The 21,345-nt window shown below is 65.3% G+C and overlaps 1 protein-coding gene across 5 annotated transcripts in view; it reads left to right on the top strand.

The window, feature by feature from the left end:
- KIF21B (kinesin family member 21B) overlaps window positions 1-11,008 on the top strand; it is a 33,761-nt gene extending 22,753 nt beyond the window's left edge. The window contains exons 22-35 of one of the 5 annotated variants that reach the window (XM_037070485.1): window positions 396-561; window positions 753-804; window positions 983-1,040; window positions 1,633-1,838; window positions 1,915-1,989; window positions 3,281-3,394; window positions 4,774-4,812; window positions 6,523-6,659; window positions 6,930-7,110; window positions 8,059-8,223; window positions 8,448-8,565; window positions 8,776-8,946; window positions 9,256-9,455; window positions 10,232-11,008. In XM_037070485.1, the coding sequence (XP_036926380.1) occupies window positions 396-561; window positions 753-804; window positions 983-1,040; window positions 1,633-1,838; window positions 1,915-1,989; window positions 3,281-3,394; window positions 4,774-4,812; window positions 6,523-6,659; window positions 6,930-7,110; window positions 8,059-8,223; window positions 8,448-8,565; window positions 8,776-8,946; window positions 9,256-9,455; window positions 10,232-10,286 (1,737 nt within the window). In that variant the 3' untranslated portion in view covers window positions 10,287-11,008. Of the gene's footprint in view, window positions 1-395; window positions 562-752; window positions 805-982; window positions 1,041-1,632; window positions 1,839-1,914; window positions 1,990-3,280; window positions 3,395-4,773; window positions 4,813-6,522; window positions 6,660-6,929; window positions 7,111-8,058; window positions 8,224-8,447; window positions 8,566-8,775; window positions 8,947-9,255; window positions 9,456-9,777; window positions 9,971-10,231 lie in introns of those variants that run through there. The other 4 variants (XM_037070483.1, XM_037070486.1, XM_037070484.1 and 1 more) reach the window with 4 other exon arrangements.
- The last annotated feature ends 10,337 nt before the right edge of the window (window positions 11,009-21,345 follow it).

Genomic DNA, 21,345 nt, shown 5'->3' with positions numbered 1-21,345 from the left:
CTGGGTGTCCAGTCTCCCCGTCTTATAAGGACGCCGGCCAGGTAGGGTAGGGCCCACCTGAAAGTCCCCACTTAACTTGGTGATCTCCTTCAAGACCCACTCTGCGGTACAGTCACATTCTGAGGTCCTCGGGTCACAGTGTCAGCGTGTGAATTTGGGCACACATTTCGGTCCGTAACAGGAGTGTGTCTCAGGGGACCTCCACGGGTGTGTGACTGTGAGGGAGTAAGGGGCCCGTGGTGCATCTCAGGCCTGTGACAGGCACAGGGTGACACCCAGGAGTCCCGGTGAGCTCTCCAGAGGGTCTCAGTGGAAGCAGGGGGTGTGGGGCAGTGCCAGGGTGCCCTGGGTCCCAGGCCAGGGAGACTTACCCAGGCCCGGCTCCCTGCCCCCAGGGGCTGCAGGTGGCCCAGAAGGAGGCCCAGATCCGGCTGCTGGAGGGACGGCTGAGGCAGACGGACATTGCGGGCTCCTCCCAGAACCACCTGCTCCTGGACGCGCTGCGCGAGAAGGCGGAGGCCCACCCGGAGCTGCAGGCCCTCATCCAAAACATGCAGCAGGGTAGGCAGGGTGGGAGGCGGGCACGGCCTCCAAGTCCCTGGGTGCTCCCAGGGCTCCTGGCTCTCACCTGGGACGACACCTCCCCAGAACTCTGCCAGAAACCCGCCTGATCCCAGTGGGTTAAACACGGGAGGGAGGCCTCACTTTGGGGCCTCTCACGTCCCAATCCCCACTTCCCTCCCCTCCCCCAGAGAACGGCTACGCCAGCACGGATGAGGAGGTCTCAGAGTTCTCCGAGGGCAGGTGAGGCCCCACATCTGTGGTGAGCACCAGCTTGGCGCCCCCTGGGGTTAAGGGTCGGGGGAAGTCTCGGGGGCCAGGGCGGAGCCCGGGTTGGGGGCTCTTTGGGGCCCAAGTCGAGGTCCCAGAGCACCAGGAAGGGGGCTCACAGGGTGCTGACCACCCTCTGCGTCTTCCTTAGCTTCTCCCAGTCGTTCACCATGAAAGGTTCTACCAGCCACGACGATTTCAAGTTCAAGGTGAGCCCCCTCGGGATGCAGGTGAGGTGTGGAGGGCCCGGCCTCCTCAAGCCTGGTCCCCGCTCCCACGGCTCTGCTCTCACGCTGGCCCTGACCCAGTGTGGCCTCCAGCGGGGGTGGAGGGATGGGGGGCCAGGTGTGTGACCCGATACAGCCCATTCTTTTTGTGGAAGATGGGAGAAGGGGCCAGGGCCCCGGCCTGGTGACGTCACCATAGCCAAGGTCTCCCACTTTCAAAATCTTTCTCTTCCCCACCCCAGACCTGAGTCAGAGACAGACTAGGTCTCTGGTTCCTGTACACGCAGAGGGTGACCCCTCAGCGGTGGGGGGGGCTTCAGGTGCCCTTGGGGGCCCAGTGAGCGGGCTCTAGAGAGGGGCCTGTGCAGAGTGCAGGGCCCATCGATCATGGTAAGCAGCTGTTTGCATGGTCCAAGGGAGTGCAGGGAACCCGTGCCCGTGGCTTGGAACTGTCCAGAAGCCTCGAGGGATGGGCTCTGGGTGATGTCCTTCCACAGCCCCGCCATCCCCCCTGCCTGCCCGGTCACCGGCCACCCATGTGGGAAGTCAGCCCACCCTGGTGCCTCCTTTCCAGGGTGAGCCCAAGCTGTCTGCCCAGATAAAGGCCGTGTCCGCCGAGTGCCTGGGGCCCCCGCTGGACATCTCCACCAAGAACATCACCAAGTCGCTGGCCTCGCTGGTGGAGATCACGGAAGACGGCATGGGCTTCTCTATCCGAGACCCTGGCCTCCGGGACAAGGTCTCGCGCACCGTCAGCCTGCCCACCAGAGGCAGCACCTTGTAAGGAGGGCGACCGGGCGGCTGGACGGGGTGAGCAGGGAGCCGGTCGGCACCTCACTGGCGCCTTCTGTTCCAGCCCCCGACAGTCCCGAGGCGCCGACACCTCCCCCCTGACCCGAAGGAAGTCGTACGACCGAGGGCAACCCACCAGGTGAGAGCGCCTGCCACGCCCCGGTCCAGGCCTCAGCAGCATGGTGGCCACGACTGTGAGACCTTTCAGTCTGGGCTGGACTCACCTGCCCCCACCCCTTCCGGAGTGGGCTCAGGACTCGTGACCTCCATAAGCCCTAGAACTAGGAGCCGGATCTGAGGCTGAAATTGTAGGCGGGGGTGCGCTCAGCGTCAGGGGGCTGTCCTTGCCCGGACGCACTTCAACCCCTTCTAGGTTCTTGTCGTGTAGGAGGAGTTTAGGCATTTAAAGACAACCCGCAGAGACCAGGGCAGATCGGGGAAGTCTGTGGCAGGCCAGCCGCTCCCTGTCCTGGCCCCTCGGAGCCTCTGCAGCCTGCTGGGGTCCTCCAGTGTGTCACTGAATTTCCAGGGACACCGGGCGGCCATCCCAGGTCACAAGCTGAGGAGTGGAAGGGCAGGGTCTCGGGCTGTCTTTCACCGCCGGCCTTGGAGGGAGGCAGGGGGACTCACTCCAGTCCAGGGGGACTCACCTCGCAGGGGTGGCTGGCAGAGGTGGGGGGTGGCGAGGGTGTTTCCCCTCGGGGCTCACACCTGCCGCTTCCCTGTGAGGACAAACGGCCGTCCGAGGGACTGAGGCCAAACTCCTGGCGAAGTGTCTGGGGTGCCCGAATGGGGTGGTGCGGCCGACTTGCATCACTCACAGTAGTTCCGTCTGAAACGCTAACTTCGAGACACTGAGCCGTCCCCATTCCCGGGGCCCCGGGGGGCCACCTTTTCATCAGCCAGTCAGTATGAGCCCACGGGCCATGGGTTTCTGCTCAAAGACACTTTGTTGACATATGTCCTTGATTCACTCCTGCGGGCCTCCCACTCTGGCCGGCGCACGGGTTGTCTCGGAGAGGCCCGTCACAGCCCCGCCCGGTCAGCAACACGGGAGGGGCTCCCCTGGGGCCCTGGAAGCAGAAATCACCGACAAACAGCACAGAAGTGCACGCACCCTAGTGCTAAGGAGACCACAGAAGGCCACCTGCCCCCAGCACTGGAGGAAGCCACGGGCAGAGGGTGTGGCCTCGCTGACCTCAGCCGGCAGCGAGCGTGGAGGGGCACGCCGAGGTCTCACTGCTGCCCTCCGGTCTGTGCTGACCGCAAAAGCATGGCGGGGTTATTTCGGGACTACAAACGCATTCAGTGAGGCCAGGGAACCGCGTGGGGGTCGGTCTGTTCAGGGAGAACTTCGGGAGCTCAGCCAAAAGCGGAGCTCGGGCCGGGCTGCAATCCCTCGCCGACGCCGCTCTGTCCCTGCTCGCCAGGTCCACAGACGTGGGGTCCACGCCGCCCCCGTCCCCTCCCACTCGGCCACGCAATGATCGCAACGTCTTCTCCCGCCTCACCAGCCACCAGAGCCAAGGGTCGGCGCTGGACAAGTAAGAGCCCTGTGGCCGGCTCTGCGGGGGAGGGGAGCCTGGGGCGGGCGGGGCTGTGGGCGGGGCCAGGGTGGCCCCTCTCCTGGCCTCTCTGCCATTCGGGTCCTGACTCGGGACCTCCGAGCACCAGGGGGATCTTGGGAGAGAGGCGCGCAGAAAGCCACAGAGATGGCAGGGACATGCCGGCACCCCAGGGGTGCCCCCAGAACTGCCCTTGGAACCTCCACAGCTGAGGCCATGATTCTGTGACGCCCCCTCCAGCTTCACAAGCCCCTCCTGCCGTGAAGGCTCAAAGGCGGGTGGGCTCACCCCAAGGGGGCGGCCCCTGCCTGTGGGACAGGTGCTGAGGGTGGATCTCCATGGCTCGTGCCCTCACCCCCTCGGTCTCACCTGAGCCATCAGTCAGCTGTGGGGACTGCCACCCCTTCTTTATGCGACAGAAAATGGGGCCCAAAGGCAGCCCCCTAGAAGGCGCCGGCACTGTGTGGGGGACTCGGGGCTGTGACCTGCGCTGGCAGGTGTCCAAAGCAGTGGACTCGGCCTGGGAAAGTGGGGCCTGTCCACCAGGAGTTCCTCTGTGCGCTGTGGTTGGCCCTGCTGTGCAGGGGACGGCTTCCTGAAGGCCAGACAGTGCTGGTCCTCACTCCGCACGGGCAGCTGACACAGCCCTGCCCGTGGAACGTCCCTCCTGGGCCCACACATGCTCCTCCCCGGCCCGCCTTGGCACAGGCTCCCACTGGGGGGCGCACACTGAGCCCGGCCCACGCCAACCAGGGCCCCCCCCCACCCCTTTACAGTGGTCAGGCCCCTTTCTCAGAAGCCGTGGGGGTGCTGTGGGCTTTCGCCGTCCCACCCGGCAGTCAGTTGCCCAGCCCGCAATCTTCCCCTGGGGTCCGGGTCTTGGGGCTCATGTGAGGTGCACAGCCAGCTCCTAGCATGTCCCCATGGGTTCTCCGGGGACAGTGGGCTCCGTAACCCAGTCAGTCCCTGGGGAATGGCTGGAGGCTGCCAGGACGGGAGGAGCCAGCAGGTCCCCACACTGCCCCGTGGGATGGGTGCCCCCAGCTTGTGCCATGGGACAGTCAGAGGCCTTGGGACCAGCAGACAGCCCAGGAAGGGGCTCCCCAGACCGTGAGGCTGGTGCCCCGGCGGCTCCCTGGGCCCCTCCTCATCTCGCCCGATAGCAGAGGGGTGTCCCCAGCTCCCAGGCCAGCCGGTCCCCAGCTCCTGCCCTCTACCCCTCAGCGCTCCACCGCATCCCTCCGCCTCTCCGCTCCGCTCTGAGAGAATAACCGCCCTCTGACCTCCCGCTGTTGCCTCTGCCCCGGTGTGTTTCCCGCCCTCCCCCTAATCCGGCTAATTTTCTGCCCCCCTCCCAGGTCTGACGACAGCGACTCCTCTTTGTCGGAGGTCCTGAGGTACACACCGTCGGCCGCATGCTTGTCTCCAGCGCGCCCCTCCCTGCTCTCTCCCAGCCCCTCCCGCCTGCACCCCCTGCCCTCGGCATGCGCCCTGCCTCTCCGTGGCCCCTCCAGGCCCCTTCCTGCCCCCCACCCCCGATTCTCCTCTCAGGGTGGCCGCTGGGCCACTGACAACATCGCCGGCTGGAGCTGGGGGCTCGGGAGGGCGTGCATGTGCTTGTTCCAGGCCCTGGGCTCTCCTCCCTTGCCGCCCGGTCCGGGTGTGGAGCATGGAGCCTGGGCTGGGCTGGGCTGGGCTCTGCCCAGGAGCGTCAGTGGCTGTGCTCGGGGTCCCGGGGACGTGCTCCGTCTGTGCCAGCGTGGGCACACACAGACCCGGCTCTGTTTCCCGGACGGGGTGCTGGGACGCCCCTCTTCCCCACCCAACCCACACAGCAGCCCCCACACGGAACACCTCCCGGAACCCACTAAGGGGCCCAAGCAAAGGGCCAGGGCTGGGCCAGGAGAGCCCACCCACTCTCCCCACGTGGCCCCTGATAGCCACTCCCCAGGCCCCCACCCCAGGCGTGAGCCACCCTGCCACCCCTCCTGCAGGGGCCAGGGCACCCCCCCCCCACATGCTAGCCAGCCCCTGTCTNAGCCCCCACACGGAACACCTCCCGGAACCCACTAAGGGGCCCAAGCAAAGGGCCAGGGCTGGGCCAGGAGAGCCCACCCACTCTCCCCACGTGGCCCCTGATAGCCACTCCCCAGGCCCCCACCCCAGGCGTGAGCCACCCTGCCACCCCTCCTGCAGGGGCCAGGGCACCCCCCCACACATGCTAGCCAGCCCCCGTCTCTCACCAAGGAGGGTTTACTTGTTAACACGCTGCCCACAGCCATCTCAGCTCCTTCCCAGCCGCTCAGCTGGGCCCAGGGCAGGGTCAGAAGCAGGGAGCTAGGGCGTGGGGGTGGGGCTGTCTCTGTGGGTAGCCCCAGCTAGCCACTGGGCCTGTGTAATGTTGTTCTTGGGATGGGGGGCGCTGACTGAGTCCCCGGGGCCCCGACAGGCCTGCGGGAGGCACATGGGTCATCCCTGCCTCAGTGTTCCTGTCAGGGGCAGGGTGCTCTTTGGGAAAGCACCAGGGTGTGTTTTCGGCTGGGGCCTTATGCCCACAAGGCCCTCCGTGGAGAACAGCCTCCACCCCCAGCATCTGCGGGAGGCCGATATGGGGACTGTGGAGCCGGGAGGTGTGCTCCCCCACACCTTCCAGGGGCCCCAAACCCTTCCACCCAGAGCTGAGCCCTGGGTCTCTAAAGGAGACCTGTGTGAGTGACAGTCTCAGGTCTGACCGTGCTGGTCCAAGGGGCCGTAGGTGGGGTGTGTGTGTGTGAGCCCCACTGCGTGGGGGGTGCTGGCCTGAGGCAGCCACTGGCAGAGGGTGTTGGGGCAGTCGTGGAGGTGCAGGGGCCCCCCAGCCCTGGGACCTGCCCCAGAGGGTGTTGGCAGGAGCTCTCTGTGGGCAGGGCTGTGCGGAGGAGACAGTGCTCACTCCCGGAAGCACGGAGGATGGGGGCGGCGCCCGCCCTGCCTGCGCGCCTTCTTGCCAGCACCAGACTGCTGGCCCTGGCTGGTGTCTCTGGGGCCTCCTTCGTCAGGCCCCGGCCTCCTCAGCCTGGCACGGTGTCCCTGGCTGACGGGTGCCCTCTCTCCCTCTGTCCTGGAAGGGGCATCATCTCGCCGGTCGGAGGAGCCAAGGGTGGACGGACGGCCCCACTGCAGTGTGTCTCTGTGGCCGAGGGCCACACCAAGCCTGTCCTCTGCCTGGACGCCACGGATGAGCTGCTCTTCACGGGGTCCAAAGGTGGGTGGAGCCCAGACCTCCGGGGCGGGCCCGCGTCTCCCCAGATCTTGAGGACGCAGGGCTGACTTGCTCACAGCCTTGACTAGCAACTCCTGCCTTGGCCCCAGGCTCTCATCCCAGTCGCTCCACCCACGGCTTCCTCCCAAACCTCCCTGGGTGGCATCTCTCTGGGTCACCCCCACCCCCGGACCTGGAGCCCAGCCCCCCAGCCTCACACCCACTGTCCCTGGCGCTGACGCCTGTCCCCTCCCTGCGGCTCTCCCGTCATAGACCGAAGCTGCAAGATGTGGAACCTGGTCACGGGGCAGGAGATCGCGGCCCTGAAGGGCCACCCCAACAATGTGGTCTCCATCAAGTACTGCAGCCACTCGGGACTCGTGTTCTCCGTGTCCACCTCCTACATCAAGGTGTGGGACATCCGGGACTCGGCCAAGTGCATTCGGACCCTCACGTGAGTGCTCCTCCCAGAGGTGGGTGGCCGCTGGCGCCTGGCCCAGGGCCCCTACTGGGCACAGCCTGATGCTGAGGGAGGAGGGCACCCCTGGGCTGGACGCAGGGTCTAGGGCAGCAGTTTGGTGCAGCCTTTGGCCTGGCTGGCCACACCTTTGGCCCAGGCCCCCGAGCTGTGTTTGAGCTGGAGAGGGGAGCTGGGGAAGCAGGGTGAGACCAGCAGGGGGCGGCCTCCACTGTGCTGGCTCCCTGCCTGCCGGAGGAGCCCCATGTGGTCCCGCTCCCCGAGCCTGCCCGCTGGACGGAGAGCTGGGCTGATGCAGCGAAACCGATGGTTAGCAAAGCCACGCATTCTCCCTTACCTGCGTGGTCAGCTGTGGTCTGTCGCTGCCTGAGACTCTTTAAAGAGTGACCAGAGGACCCTCAGTTCAGTGGGGATGCCCTGCATGACACTGGAGTGAAGGGGGGGCTGTCGTGGCACCCCTGTGCAAATCCACGGAGTGCACTGTGCTGAGAGCGACCCTACTGGGAACTGTGGGCTCTGGGCGGCAGTGGCGTGTCCCTGCAGGGTGGCCCGCCCTGACCGACACACCGGCTGGTGGGGTGGCATGGAGGGCACCTCGGAGTCGGCGCCTCCTGTGCCACGTTGCCCCGAATGAAGGGTGAGGAAGCAGGCTGGGTGTGTCGCCCCTTTTTACAGAGGAGGAGGCTGAGGGTCAGAGCAGTTCCCGCACGACCCAGCCTCAAACCGGGGTCCTGACTCCGTCTGGCAGCCTCCAAGCCCCAGCTCGGGCAGACCGAAGGTCAGGGTGGGGGCTTGGGTCCTGCTCTCCCTTGGGTCTCACCCGTCCTGTGCGTCAGTCAGGGAAGGCTTCCTGGAAGAAGTAAGTGGCAGGCCTGTTCTGAGGGAGGCCTAATTGGTTGCCTGGCCTCTCTTCCTCACGGGCAGGTCCTCGGGCCAGGTGATCTCAGGGGACGCCTGTGCGGCCACGTCCACCCGCGCCATCACCAGCGCCCCGGGCGAGCACCAGATCAACCAGATCGCCCTCAGCCCGTCGGGCACCATGCTGTACGCCGCCTCCGGCAACGCCGTCCGCATCTGGGAGCTCAGCAGGTCCGCCGGGGCTGGGGGCCTCTGCGGCAGGAGGGGTCAGGTGGCCGAGGGAGAGCACGCAGGTCTCAGAGTGGGTGGTCTCCCCAGGGCTACAGGCCCCCACTGTGTTCCCGCTCCCCGCATCCTCTGGGGCCCCTGGGGAAGGGCAACTGTCCAGGAGAGGCACACCCCCCCAGGGCAGACCCGCTGACCCTCCTGCCCCCTCTGTCTGGGCCCTTCTGTAGGTTCCAGCCTGTCGGCAAACTGACCGGCCACATCGGGCCCGTCATGTGCCTGACGGTCACCCAGACAGCCAGCCAGCACGACCTGGTGGTGACCGGCTCCAAGGACCACTATGTCAAGGTACCTGAGACGCTTGGTCTTTCTCCCACTGCCCCTCCCCTGCTGCCCGAGAACGCTGGTGAAAATGGCAGGACCTCTGGGCACGTAGCAAAGAGCGCGCCCGAAGCAGCCAGAGCCGCAGGTGGGAAGTGCCAGTCCACTGCGTCTCCTGGGACCCCGGGCTGCACCCGTGGTGGGTGACTCGTGGGCCTCCCTGCACCCCACCCACAGATGTTTGAGCTGGGGGAGTGTGTGGCCGGCACCATCGGCCCCACCCACAACTTCGAGCCACCGCACTATGACGGCATCGAGTGCCTGGCCATCCTCGGGGGCGTCCTCTTCAGCGGCTCCCGGGACAATGGCATCAAGAAGTGGGACCTGGAGCAGCAGGAGCTCATCCAGGTGGGGGGATGGGTGGGGGGACGGGGGGAGGCACTCCCCGCAGCCCAGGCCAGAGGCCCCCCAGCCTGCCTGCCCTCCACCCGCTCCAACCTCTTGCCCCGGACTTGACCGTGAAGCTGGTCTCTCTTCCCGGTCCTGGAGCATTAGTGCTCCCTGATCCCTCCGAGGGCTGACGGATGCCCCTCCAGGGCAGGGTCTTAGGCTTGAGCCTGGGATGGTGCAGACGGACCCTCATCTGGGACCTGCCTGCCTGGGGACGCTGGAAGCAGAGGGGTCGTGGCCCCGTGTCACCCGCCCGTCCTCCCCCAGCAAATCCCCAACGCACACAAGGACTGGGTGTGCGCCTTGGCCTTCGTCCCGGGCCGCCCCATGCTGCTGAGCGCCTGCAGGGCCGGCGTGATCAAGGTCTGGAACGTGGACAACTTCACACCCCTCGGCGAGATCAAGGGCCATGAGAGCCCCATCAACGCCATCTGCACCAACGCCAAGCACATCTTCACCGCCTCCAGGTGGGCACCCCACCCTCCCTGCCTGGGCAGCTGGGGGGGGGTTCCCGGGTCAGGGCCCCGGTGCCTTACCCAGCTGGCCGCGCCCCCGCGCCTCACTCCTGCCCAGGTGTCCTCAATCACAGTGCAGCCCAGCCACCCCCAGAGCCAGCTCTGGTCCCCGTCCAGGGGACACGCAGGCGCTCGGTCCCGCGGGGGCCACTCACTAAGCTCTCTTCTCTCTCTTCTCTCTCCTCTCTCTCCTTCTCTCTCCTTCTCTTCCCGAACTTGTCCTCCTCCGCCTGCCCACTCCCTCCCCCTCCACTCTCTGCCCGTCTCCCCACAGCGACTGCAGGGTGAAGCTGTGGGCTTACGTCCCCGGACTCACCCCCTGCCTTCCTCGCCGGGTCCTGGCCATTAAGGGCCGCGCCACCACCCTGCCCTGACCCCGCCTCCTCCCCTCCCCCTCTCTCCCTCTCTCTCCACTTCGACCTGCGCTGCCTGTCCACGGTAGGAGACCATTGCTCCTCCGGCCTCTCTCCCAGCAGGAGCGGAGGGGTGACCCCGGGCCAGGCGGCCAGGCTGCAGGGGGCAGGGCGGGCGGTCAGGGCTGGACAAGGTCAAACAGCCACTGGGAAGAGCTGACGGGAAAATGCAGGCCCCTCCCCCACCCAGCACCCTGCACCTTGTCCTCACCGGGGCTCGTCCCTGGGCCCCAGCCACATCGGGGGGACTGGGGGCAGCAGGGGCAGCCAGCAGGCCCAGGCCGAGAGCTGACCAGCCGCTCACTGTCCCCCCAGTGACCTGACAGTGAAGCTCTGGAGCGTCCGGAGGTTACCCCGGGGGCCCCCCTAGGACTGAGGTCAGAGGACAGCCCCGGCCTTTGGCCCCGAGCAGCCTGCACCGTACGGAAGGGACGCCGCAACTGCAGGGCCAGCTGCCCTGGGGACAGGGTGCGGGCAATGGCTGCGCCTGCCCCCCCACCCAGTCTCCTTCCCTTCCCTGGACCTTCCTACCATGGACATTGACCCCTGTCTTGGGGAGGCAGACACAGGGGGGATTGAAGCTGTGACACCGAAGGGCATCTCCCCTCTTGTTCCTCTCCCGTGGCCCTGTGGCCTCCCCTGACTGGCCACACGGCCCCTGGCGAGCTGGCTGAGCCCTTCCTGGAGCCCTGGGCCCGGGGGTGGCCCTGAAGGGGAGGCAAGGCAGAGCCCACACCCCAGCCCAGCCTCTGGACCACGGCACCTGCTGCCTCTGAGCCTTGAACGTTGTCCTCAGGTAACCGTGGAAACCATGCAGGCAGCTGGGCCCCTAGCGCCTTGGCCATGAACCACCCCTGCTCTCTGCTGACCCCGGTGACCCTCAGGGTCCCTCGCTGAGGGCCGAGGCAAGGCTGCTAGAAAGCTTCCTCCAGGTGGAGGGGTCGGGCAGGCTTCAGTGATTTATTTTATTTTTCGCTCTTGCCTCCTGGGAACTGACTTGAAGTTTCTTCCACGTGCTCCGTTCCTCTGCTCTGGGGGGCCAGGAATCCCCCAGCCCCCGGGGCCACCCTCCCTCTCGTTGTGCAGAGGAGGGAAATGCGCCCTTTGGCTTTGCAGCCAGGCCATCCCTGCAGCACCCCAGGGTCCCTCCTGCACCCAGTCTCGGCTGCCTGGTGCTCCAGTGCCTTCCTCCCACCACCTGGGCCCGGCGCCCGCCCTGGGCAGCCCGACACCAGCCTCACCTGGGGAATAACGCCACCTGTGTCTTCTCACCCTCGGGTTTCATGCCCGCTGTCCCCAGAAGGCGGGGTGCCCCACCCCAGGGCCAGGGCCTCCTCCCCAGGGTCCCCCCGGGCCACGGGGGTAGCAGTTTGAGGGACCGAGGCCAGCAGGAAGCAGCTTGATGGTCCCCAGACCCTCTCGTCCTACCCCCAATGGGGCAGGAAGTCCCTCGCTCCCTCTCTCCGTTGTGTATTCAGGAGACATTCTCAAGCCTTAACACTGGCATGGGCCAGGGGCCCCTCTGGGAGAGCGGTGCCAGGTCCACCGGGGGCCTCCCCGCTCAGGGCTGGGGGCTCCGCCCAGGGACGCTAACGGGAGCGCGGGCCCTGCGGGGGCAACTCCGCGTCCACAGCGCCTGCACCCCGGCCTGCCCACCGCTTGAAGGACCCTCCTCCACTCTGGTGCTGCCTGCCTCGGTGTGGGACTCGGGGCCTTGCATCCCCTCCGTCTGGCCGGGGTGCGGGGGCCTCGTTGGCCTCGCCCAGGGGGAGCCAGCTTCTGAAGAGGAAGAGCAGCTGCTGGGGCTGGAGCCCAGCCTGTCCCCTCCTGTCCCACCCTGCTCGAAGCCGTCCCTTCTGAAGATGCTGCTCTGTGCGAGCGGCCCCACTGGATGTGGCCGTGGCGTCTCCGTGAGCCTCTCTGCAGGCTGGATGCGCCCCCCGTGGGTCCCTGGGACCATCTGTCTTCCACACTGGACCCTCTCCTCCGGCTGCCCAGGGGTGCCCGGCAACGCCCCCAGGTCCGTCCCCGCCCCCGCCTCTCCCTCCTGAGCTGAAAGCCCCGCCTTGCAAGGAAGACCCTCGTCTGCATGACTTCACAGACACAGACAGACTGCCCCCACCTCACCCCGGGGCGGGGTGGCCAGGCCGTGGCGGTTGGCGGCCTGCTGGGGTCGCCCTGCTGGGGTCGCCCTGCGGCCAGCCAGGTACTGCCCTGCTGTTGCTCATGGGCGCGCTACCTCACCGCCGGCTGCTCTGCTGTCCCGGCGCCAAACTGACCTGACACTTGAAGTCCCCCCGAGCCGAGTGCCCGGAGCGACTCCTTGGTGGGGCCCAAGGTACGCGGTTGGGGGCCGGCCCCCCGGCCTCATGGCACAAGCACTCCCGTGTTGGAAGCACAAACTGGTCGTGGTTTGAGCACAAGGCAGGGAGCCTGCGCTCTCTGGGCCCAGGGAGCTCCTCTCGGGCGGCTCCGTGCCACATGTGGCCGAGGCAGAGGGAGCCTCCTCGGGGGAGCCGGCCCTCCTCCAACCAGGGCCACCCGGGGCTCATTCTGATGCTGGCCATCATCCGTGTCCTGTTCTGTGGTCCCTCTGAGGGCGTGAGGCCAGGCCACGTGGGAAGGCCGTGACTCTAGAGGAGCATTCTGTCTGCACCTCACACCCCAAATCTCTTGGCTGAGCCCACGCTGGGTCCCTGTGAGCCTGGACCCTCATCCCCCATCTCTCTCAGGGGTGCACCTGGGGTCTCCTGTGGATCTGGGAGTGGCCGGCCCTTCCTCTCCCACCAGGAAGGCAGGGCCGAAGACTCCGCACCTCGACTGTCCCAGGCCCTCCCCTGGGGTTGGGGCTGAGTGTGGGCACCTCTCCAGCGGGCCCCGCCCCACCGGCACCGGTGCCTTCACCGGGTCTGTGCCAGGATGCTGAGCTCCTAAGGCTCCTCCTGACTGGGTGACCCAGGCCTGCATCTTCGGCCCCCCCCCCCAACGGGAAGCCGCGCGCTAACCTCCCCACTGGGCACAGCCTACCAGTCCAGGTTTGGGAGCAGGGCCCAGCCGATGCCCCCCACGACTGGCCTCCGGGGCCGGGCCCTCCCCGGGCTCCCAGGCCTTCGCTGCACCCCTCAGTGCAAGGGAAGTTCTGTCTCTCCCAGGGCATCTTTGTTCTATGCTCTTTCCCCTGCCCCTCCCCAGTGCTCAATGAGCCCCAGCCCCGCCACACCCCAGTCCAGTCCTTGGGACCCTCATCCCGAAGGTCTGGCACGGAGGCGAAGGCTACTCTGCGAAGAAGAGCCGAGGGTCTGAGAAGACCCCAGAAGTGAATCGGGCCCTACCCCACCCACCAGCTCTTCCCAGCTGCTGCCCCTGCCTGGGCTGCAGGGGCCACGGGCACGCCCCCTTGCTCTGCGGCCAGCACAAGGTGTACCTGTGTTTTGTACCCCTGCCCATGACTGTACATATGTACGAAAGTTATTTAAGCCTCACGTTGTACATTTCTGGCCCTAGACTGGATGTGTGTTTGCCCTCAGAAGTTGTCCTAAATAAAGCCCGAATGACTGTCGTCTGCCATGGTGGGGTCCCTGAGCCTGCCAACTGGACTGATGGCCCTTCTTGGGGCAGGGGGCGGCTGGCCCGGTGAGGGTGCCCTGGGCCAGCAGGGTGGGGCCGGCTTGGTTCCAAAGCAGCGGGGCGTGTTGCCTTTCCTGGAGACTCGTGTGCTGCCTCCTGGGGTGGGCCTCACCTGGACCCCACACCGGGCACCACGTCCGGCTCTTCATTGGGTCGTCTCTGCCCTGTGACGGGCGGGGTCCTCGTTCTCTGAAATGAGAAAACTCAGAGAGGAAGCGACTTGCACAGGGTCACAGCTAGTGAGGACAGCCAGGATTAGAACCCAGGCCTGCGGTCCCCAGCACCCCTGTCCAATCGGGGGTTCGGAGGGTCCAGAGGATATGCTGCATGTGTGCGCCAGGTGCCTGCCTACCCTCCCCGCTGCGCTGAAGAGGAGGCAATGAAATGTGAAGAGTTCGTGGAAGAAAGCAGCTTCAGCCCTGGCTGGTGTAGCTCAGTGGACTGAGCACCAGCCTGCAAACCAAACGGTCACAGGTTCGATTCCCAGTTGGGGCACAGGCCTGGGTTGCAGGTCAGGTCTCCAGTAGGGGGCATGTGAGAGGCAACCACACATTGATGTTTCTCTCCCTCTCTTTCTCCTTCCATTCCCCTCTCTCTAAAAAATTAAAAAAAATTAAAAAACATAAAAATGAACCCCAGCTCCACTGGCCTCGGTTCCCAGTTCCTGGTCAGGATTTTCCAATCTTTAAAACTCATACCCCCGTCCCTGTAAAATTCTCCTGTGCTCCGACTTCTACTCCCATTGTTTTAACATAAAAACAAGTGTTGAGTCCATGAGATGCCTGGAACAAGCACTGCACCCTGAAGACACATGAGCGTGACTCCGAGACGCAGCCGCTTCGGCCCCATAGCGTCTCCTCATGGGCGCTCGGCAGGAACGCCTTCCCAGTCATCCGGGCCTGTGCCCCTCGGAGCCCCCTGCTCCATGTGTCCTCATGGTCCCATTGCCTCCTTCGTCACTTTCTCTTAAGAAGACGTTTCTGCAGCCGTGTTTAGACTAAATGATCTCACCTGGCTTATTTCCACACTCCTTAGGTGCATCTCGTGGCAAAAGGTGCTGAGCATACTTAGTGAGGAGATGATGAGGAAACAGCTTTGGAGGGCTGAGTCATGACGGGCCACTGAACCCCTAAGCCCAAGAGTCCTCACTCCTGTGGTCACCACCAGCCAGCCACCTCCCCCAGCGGCTCCCGAGATGCCCATCCTCTGGGCGGACAGGCTGGAGCAGGCGACCGACTCCACCTCCGTCACCAGCGGGCTGATCATTGCTTTGCTTTCCAAATATCAAACCGTGTGGCTTTGTCCATCCACACAGTCCCTCCTCCTTAACCAGGACCCAGGCTGTGGCCATGGTCCAGCCAGGGGTTTGCAAGTGTGGAGGCACAGAAGTAAGTAGTTGGGGGGGCCTTCTTGTCCGCAGATGCGGGGGTCTTGGCACAGGAGAGGGGGCCCGAGCCACCCAGGGAACGCAGTGTGCAGAGTCACCTAACTGCCCACACCCCTCAGGCTGCGTGCGCAAGTGGCCTCAGAGGATGCTGTTTTTGGTGACGAGCTGAGCCACACCCAGGCTCCCCACCCACTCCTGTTCCATGGGACCCTGCTCTACGGGACAGGCACTACTGTTGATTATAGGGTGAACCCAGAAAACAGAGGCCTAGGAGCAGCCGAACCTGTCAGGGGCAGTGGGGAGCTGACTTCAGCCAACGGGGTCCTACCTGGGGCTGTGCCCTTCCCCTCTCCCCATCCCCACCCTGACCAGGTGTTTGCCAAAAAGCTGGTTTTTCCCAACCGAGGACACCCTGGGTCTTGAAGATGCCAAGGCACTTGGGGGCAGGAAGGCGGAAACACCAGGTTAGGGGTATTGGTTCCTTATTCCTTCATTGTGGAATGCTCCCCCCATATTATAAGGGTAATATCTGCTTAATATACAAAATAATGCTGGGAGGGACGCAGGTGGGGGGCTGGGGGAGGTCCGTGTCCCCAGGGACTTGGATGCAGGGGCAAAGGCCAGGCCCTGCCAGGCGTAGCTCCGTCCAAGTTACACCAGGTTTGCCCACAGGGGAGACTACTTTTTAGGACTTTGGGAGACTGTCCCTGCACCCAGAGCTGGGCCGGGGGCGCAGCGATCCAGGCCCCACACCGCTGCCCTGTGTTTGTGAGAGGAGGCAGTGTCTGGCTGCCCCGAGGAACGGCCGCCAGCCTTCTGCCCGTACCGGTTTCGCAGAGCAGGCCTGCTCCGGGTGAGCAGCAGCCAAACCCTCTGATCCCCCGAGAATTTTTACGAGCTCTCCACATCCTTTTAAGAAACCCTCTCCAGCCTAGGCACCAGAGTGACTCATCGCTGCCCTCCCAGGACAGGGTTCCAGCAACATGCCCTCAGCCTTGCCGCTGAGTGGGAGAGGTCAGAGCGGTGGCGGTGGGGGGCGGCCCATACCCCCAGGCCGCTGCAGGTGAGGCTGCACCCAACTGGTGGCCCGGCCCGCCTGCCCGGCCCGCCCGGCAGTTCCGGACTCCGCACAAAGACCAGGGAACCTGCTGCACACAGGCGCCTCCCTTTATTTCCGAGGTTCGGCAGGCACACCCGGCCTCCTCTCCCACGCAGGGCTGTGGAGCCCGGCCCGTGTCACAGCCTCCACCCAAGGGCCTGGCTCAGAAGCAGCTCTTTCAGGGCCTCCTGACGCAGAGGCAAGAGGTCGAGGTCCTGGGTGGCAGCCGCTCCTTGGCCTCCAGGACATGCAAGGTCTGCGCAGCCAGGCAGCCGATGGCGGGGTCCGGGTCCCCCCTCATGGACTTCAGGGCTGTGACAGAAAGGCCACAGCGCTCTGCCCAGAGGTGCCGGCTGGGTCAGGTGGGAGGCCTGGCCTAGGGGCGGTCGGCAGGGGTGGGGGACTTGCCAGGAGGGCTATGCAGAGGGACTGGGTCGGGGGAGGGGCTGGCAGAATGGAAACAGGAGGTGCAGTTCCTCCTGGGGACCACCCTGCTCTGTCACAAGCACAGCCTCGGGGACGTCAGGCCGCTGCTCCCAGCCCTCAGGGTCCTCACCAAGGTCCCCGGCCTGGCTCCCAACTGCAAGTGAAGGCCCCCAGCTTCCGAGAGAGCTGTGGCCCAAGGAGGCCAGAACTCGGGGATCAGTGGCAGCAGCCGTGGGCTGGAGCCAGGCGAGGCCGAGGGGACCCCCGGGCCTTCACCCAGGTGGGGAACCTCCTGTCCCCTCACGTGACGGAAGGTTGGATGTCCCTCCTCTAAAGCTCTCTGGAAGAGTCCCAGCTGGCAAACAGTCCGCAGCTCAGAGGGGGGTCAGTGAGTGGACATGGGGGGACAGGATGGCCCTGGCCAGCGTCACTCCTCCCGAGTGGCAATTCCTGGGAGCCCGGCTGCCCGCAAAACCTGCAAGGAGTGGGTTGCCACTCACCGTCATACGCCTCCTCGATGTCGCTGCACAAGTCCGTGTCAAGGGCTTGCATGATCTGGCCTGCAGGGTACATAGCACCTCAGGGCCCAGGGAGGACAGGGGACCCCAGCTGCCCCTGCTCTGGGCTTCTCCCCCAGCCCCCACACACCCTCCCCGTCCGCCTTCCTCTCCCCACAACTGGCCGAGGACGCCAGTCTCGGGTCCGGACTTCTCCCATGAAGGGAGGATGCTTCCCCTGCTCCCAGAGGGGTCCGAAGCCAATAGAGCTGGGGGAGGGGGAGGGAACCCTTGTGCTCTGAAGGCGCTTTTCTTCGGGGAGACGGGAGGCAGAGCCACAGGCTCTGAGCCTCCTGCAAGGCAGCACTCCACGCCCTGACCCCGGCCTCTGGGAGCATGGGTGGCCTGGCCTCCCGGGACAAGGCCTGTTCCAAGGGAGGAAGGCCACCCACCCAACCAAAAGCCTGCAGGGGACAGCGCGGCCAGAGACAGCCCTTTGGTCCCCCAGTCCTCTTGCCCCATGTCCTCAGGCTGTCTGGAGGACCCTAGGACAAGGACAGGGGCCATACCTACAAACCACAACGCCACCTGGCGGATGGGGGCCTGTGGGCTCTTGAAGAGGGTCACGCTCTGCCTCAGAAACCAGAGGGCTCTGCCTGCCTCCTGCTTCAGCTGTAGGATGAGGTGCTGGGTCAGGTCAGACCCCAAAGAGGCAGGAAGACGACCCACACGGCGGGGTCCCCGGCCTCCTGACCTCCCGGCCCCAGTGAGGGGGCTGCCGCTCACCAGGGCTGTGAGGATCGTCCATACGTCTCTCTCGGCAAACACGGCCTTGAGTCTTGACCAGCCCAGGATGGAGGCTGCGCGGCAGAGGGCTGACCGGCAGACCTGGGCGGACAGGCCCGGCATGAGGAGTGATGGGGGGACAAGACTGGGAGGGGGCAGAGGGCACGCTGGGGGAGAGGGTGTGGTTCCCGGCTGGGGAGAGGGTGTCCCCACTGTACCCCAGTGGCCATCAGGACTGAGCCAGGAGCCCGAGAAACCCGGGTGCCCGCCCCTTCCTGCAGCTCTCTGGGGCCAGAGGTGGACAGCTCCGTCCGAATCTCCCAGCCTGGCAAAGCCTCTTTCTAAGTGCACCCCATCCCGGCGGCATCTATGAGCCCGGCCCCGGCCGGCCCCTCACCTGGACCACGTTGACGTCCCTGTCCGCCAGGTGCAGTACCAGCAGGACGAGCAGGTTGAGGACCTGGTGCTTCAGAGGGAAGGCAAGGTGCGTCCCCTTGACCTTGGCCAAGAGACAACTGTAGATCTCAAAGGCCACCAGGCGCAGGGCCTCCGACTCCTGGGCAGGAAGACAGCTCTGCCTCTGTCCATCGGTCCCCGGGGACAGCTGGAGCTGACCCCGCCCACCTTGCCCTCCACAAGTGTCCCCTGCCCCCTTCACTGTCCTTGTTCTAGAGGACATAAGCCATCAGCCCCGCAGGGTGGCATCCAAGTCAGTCTGGCTGGGCCTCCGAGGTCCTTCTGCCCGCCTCCCTTGCCCCATGCCACCAGGAGACAGGAGCCGTGCCGTCAGAGGACCGTACCGCCTCGAAGAAGGGCCCCAGCGTGAAGGTGAGTTGCACCAGGAAGGAAGAGGACTGCGGCCACCTGAGGCCGTCCACCAGGCCCCGCAGCACCAGGAGCGCCTCTGCCACAACGTCCCCGTCCAGGGAGTTGCAGCAATTGAGCACGGAGGGCTGCAGGAGGTGGAGCTGCCTGGGCTGGGGGGGGGGTACAGGAACGGGGAGCAGCCAGTCAGCAGACACACAGGGCCCGTGGTCCCTCACGAGACCAGGCAGGGGGCAGCCAGAGAGCCGCCCGGGGACGCCCAGGCGGGTGCGGTCTGTCCCCTTGGGAAGCGGGGGAAGACCCAGGACACCCCTGCTTCGCTGTCCCTGTGAGCTTTCCCTCCATCGCCTTTCATTCTGGGGATGAGGCCAGTCTCAGGGATGCTGGGATCCCGAGAGCAGCTTGGCCGGGTCTCTAAAATGACCCTCCCCTTTTCTTTCCCGGAAGGCACAGCCATCGTGGCTGAAGCCTGAACCTCACGAGGATTTGGTCTGATCCCAGGAGTGCCTGCCCTGTTGCTAAGGAACACACTGCCCCTCCACCTCTCTGTTCCCTCCCTGAGTGACCCCGCCCCCGGAGACCCCGCCCCTGGCCCCGCCCTCTGTCACCATGTTCCCATGCCGCCTGAAGATCTCCACCACCTGCAGGAGGAGCTTCACCGTGGCGGGCTCCTCGCAACGGAACCAGTCGGCCAGGACGTGCACGGTGGCGTCATCCACAGTGGCCGCCACGTCCGGGCACCGCAGCAGCTGGAGAGGGAGGCCGAGACACAAGGGGGCCAAGGGCAGGGAGGGTCAGCGGGGAGCCCTGGTGTGGGGGCCAGTGAAGGGCGGGTTCACAGCCCGTCCTTCCAGAGCCCCGCACCCACGAGGCTAGCTTGCCTCGGGCGTCTGGAGAAGTGCACCCCAACCCGCTACACAGGCGTGAGAATTAGAGGTCACACACTGCGGGTCGGGTCTGCTGGGCAGGGCGGCTCAGCCAGCAGGAGGCTGCGGCAGGACCGGTGCAGGCCAGGCCACCAGGCCCCGCTGGACAGAGATGGGGGGTGAGCCAGATGCACTACACGGGAAAAGGCAGGACCTGGGAAGTTTAAGAAGGCAGCACTGAAAAAGAACATGGCATGCATGACTTCTTTGCACATGTCTGCCACATGCACGTGCAATGAAGCATGCGTGTGTTATTGGAAATAAAACTTAAAAGATGAGTCCTGGCTGGTGTGGCTCAGTCAATTGAGTGCCAGCCTGCAAACCAAAGGGTTGCTGGTTCAGTCCCAGTCAGGGCATGTGCCTGGGTTGCAGGCCAGGTCCCCAGTATGGGGCATGTGTAAGAGGCAACCACACACGGATGTTTCTTTAAAAAATTTTTCAAAAACTTGAAAAACGAGAGCAACCCTGACACGTTTGAACTAGTTGTGGTTGCGTCTGCAGGCACACGTGTGTGACGGTGTCTGCGTGTTCACCTGTGTGGCCCTTGGGACACACCCTGTGTGTCCGCAGAACGCCCAGCGGCAATCGCCTGCCTTTGACTGGCAGCCTGAGAGACCCACCTCCGTCATGAGCACAAAGGTGGACAAGTGGTCCCTGCCACCTGGGTCCCGGAGTGTCGTGACAATGAGGCTGAAGACGGGGCGGCTGTGCCAACAGTTCCTGACGACCATGGCCCTGCGGCGGAAGCAGGGCACCGTGGTCGGGTCTGGGCCGCAGGGCAGGGCCCGCGGGCACGCCCTGGCTGGGGACACGGCGTGGCTCACCTGGCCAGCAGGCTGACCCCCTCGTAGTGTCTTTCAGGGCTGCGGAGCAGCTGCCAACCCCCGAGTCTCTGGACATAAGCCACATAGTCCCCATACCCAGTGCTTTGAATCAAGACCTTCAGAGCCTCGATGGTGGAGCTGGGGGAGGGAAAGAGAGCAGACAGGTCACCCCCTCACCCCATGCTCCCCTCCCACACCCACAACCTGCCCGGCCACTCAAACCTCCCTGAGATCAGCTGGGGGGTGGGACGGCCCTGGGGAAACAGGCCGAGAGAGCCGCGTCCCCCCAGGGGCAGCTGGAAGTGAAGGGCAGGTGGGGGCTGAACCACAGTGGTGGGCTCAGGGGCCCCATCACTATACCATCTCCCTGGGCCCAGAATCGCCGCTTCAGCCTGGTGAGCCTTCTGAAAACACCACTGAGGTTTGTTGAAATGCCGTGTGGGGACCCAGCACCCCAAGGGGGCGGTCGTGATCGGGCGGGCGGGTGGCAAGGAACACCCAGACACGGGCGCTCAGCGGATGGGCCCCGGAACTCGGTCACCAGCTGCTGTGGCCAGAAGCCCAAAGGTACCTCACAGGGTCCATCCACTCGGTGACATGCTGTGGATCCTGGGGGGTCTCGGCGCCCCCCTCCACCACGAGGAAGGAGGTCTGAGACAGCAGGGCCATGAACAGCGGCGGGAACAGCGCCTGCACTTCCATCCGCCGGCTGGGCTGCAGCAGCAGCTCGTGGATGGCCCTGGTGGCCTGGGGGAGAGGCGTGGGGCATGGTCGGCTTCAGTGTCCACGTGTGGGTCCTGTCACCGGGAAACCTCAGCCCACAGTTACCGTGACGGGCTGGCCCAGGACACCCACGTGGGAGGCTAAATCAGCGTGAGCCAGGAAGATTGAGGGAAACTTCTAGAATGTCACTGACTTAAACTGCCCTGGTCATCGTGTTGGTTGTCTGTTGTCTCACCACCCTTGAGAAAGAAGGTGGGGGTTGTCCGTCCTCCCTGAGGCCCCCCCCCCAGGGAGGAGCAGGCGCTATTC

Source organism: Sturnira hondurensis, unplaced genomic scaffold (assembly GCF_014824575.4).
Source record: "Sturnira hondurensis isolate 20B ecotype Veracruz unplaced genomic scaffold, ASM1482457v3 Scaffold0018805, whole genome shotgun sequence".
In the NCBI taxonomy this organism is placed as follows: domain Eukaryota; kingdom Metazoa; phylum Chordata; class Mammalia; order Chiroptera; family Phyllostomidae; genus Sturnira; species Sturnira hondurensis.
This window is presented reverse-complemented; position numbering and strand designations above follow the sequence as displayed.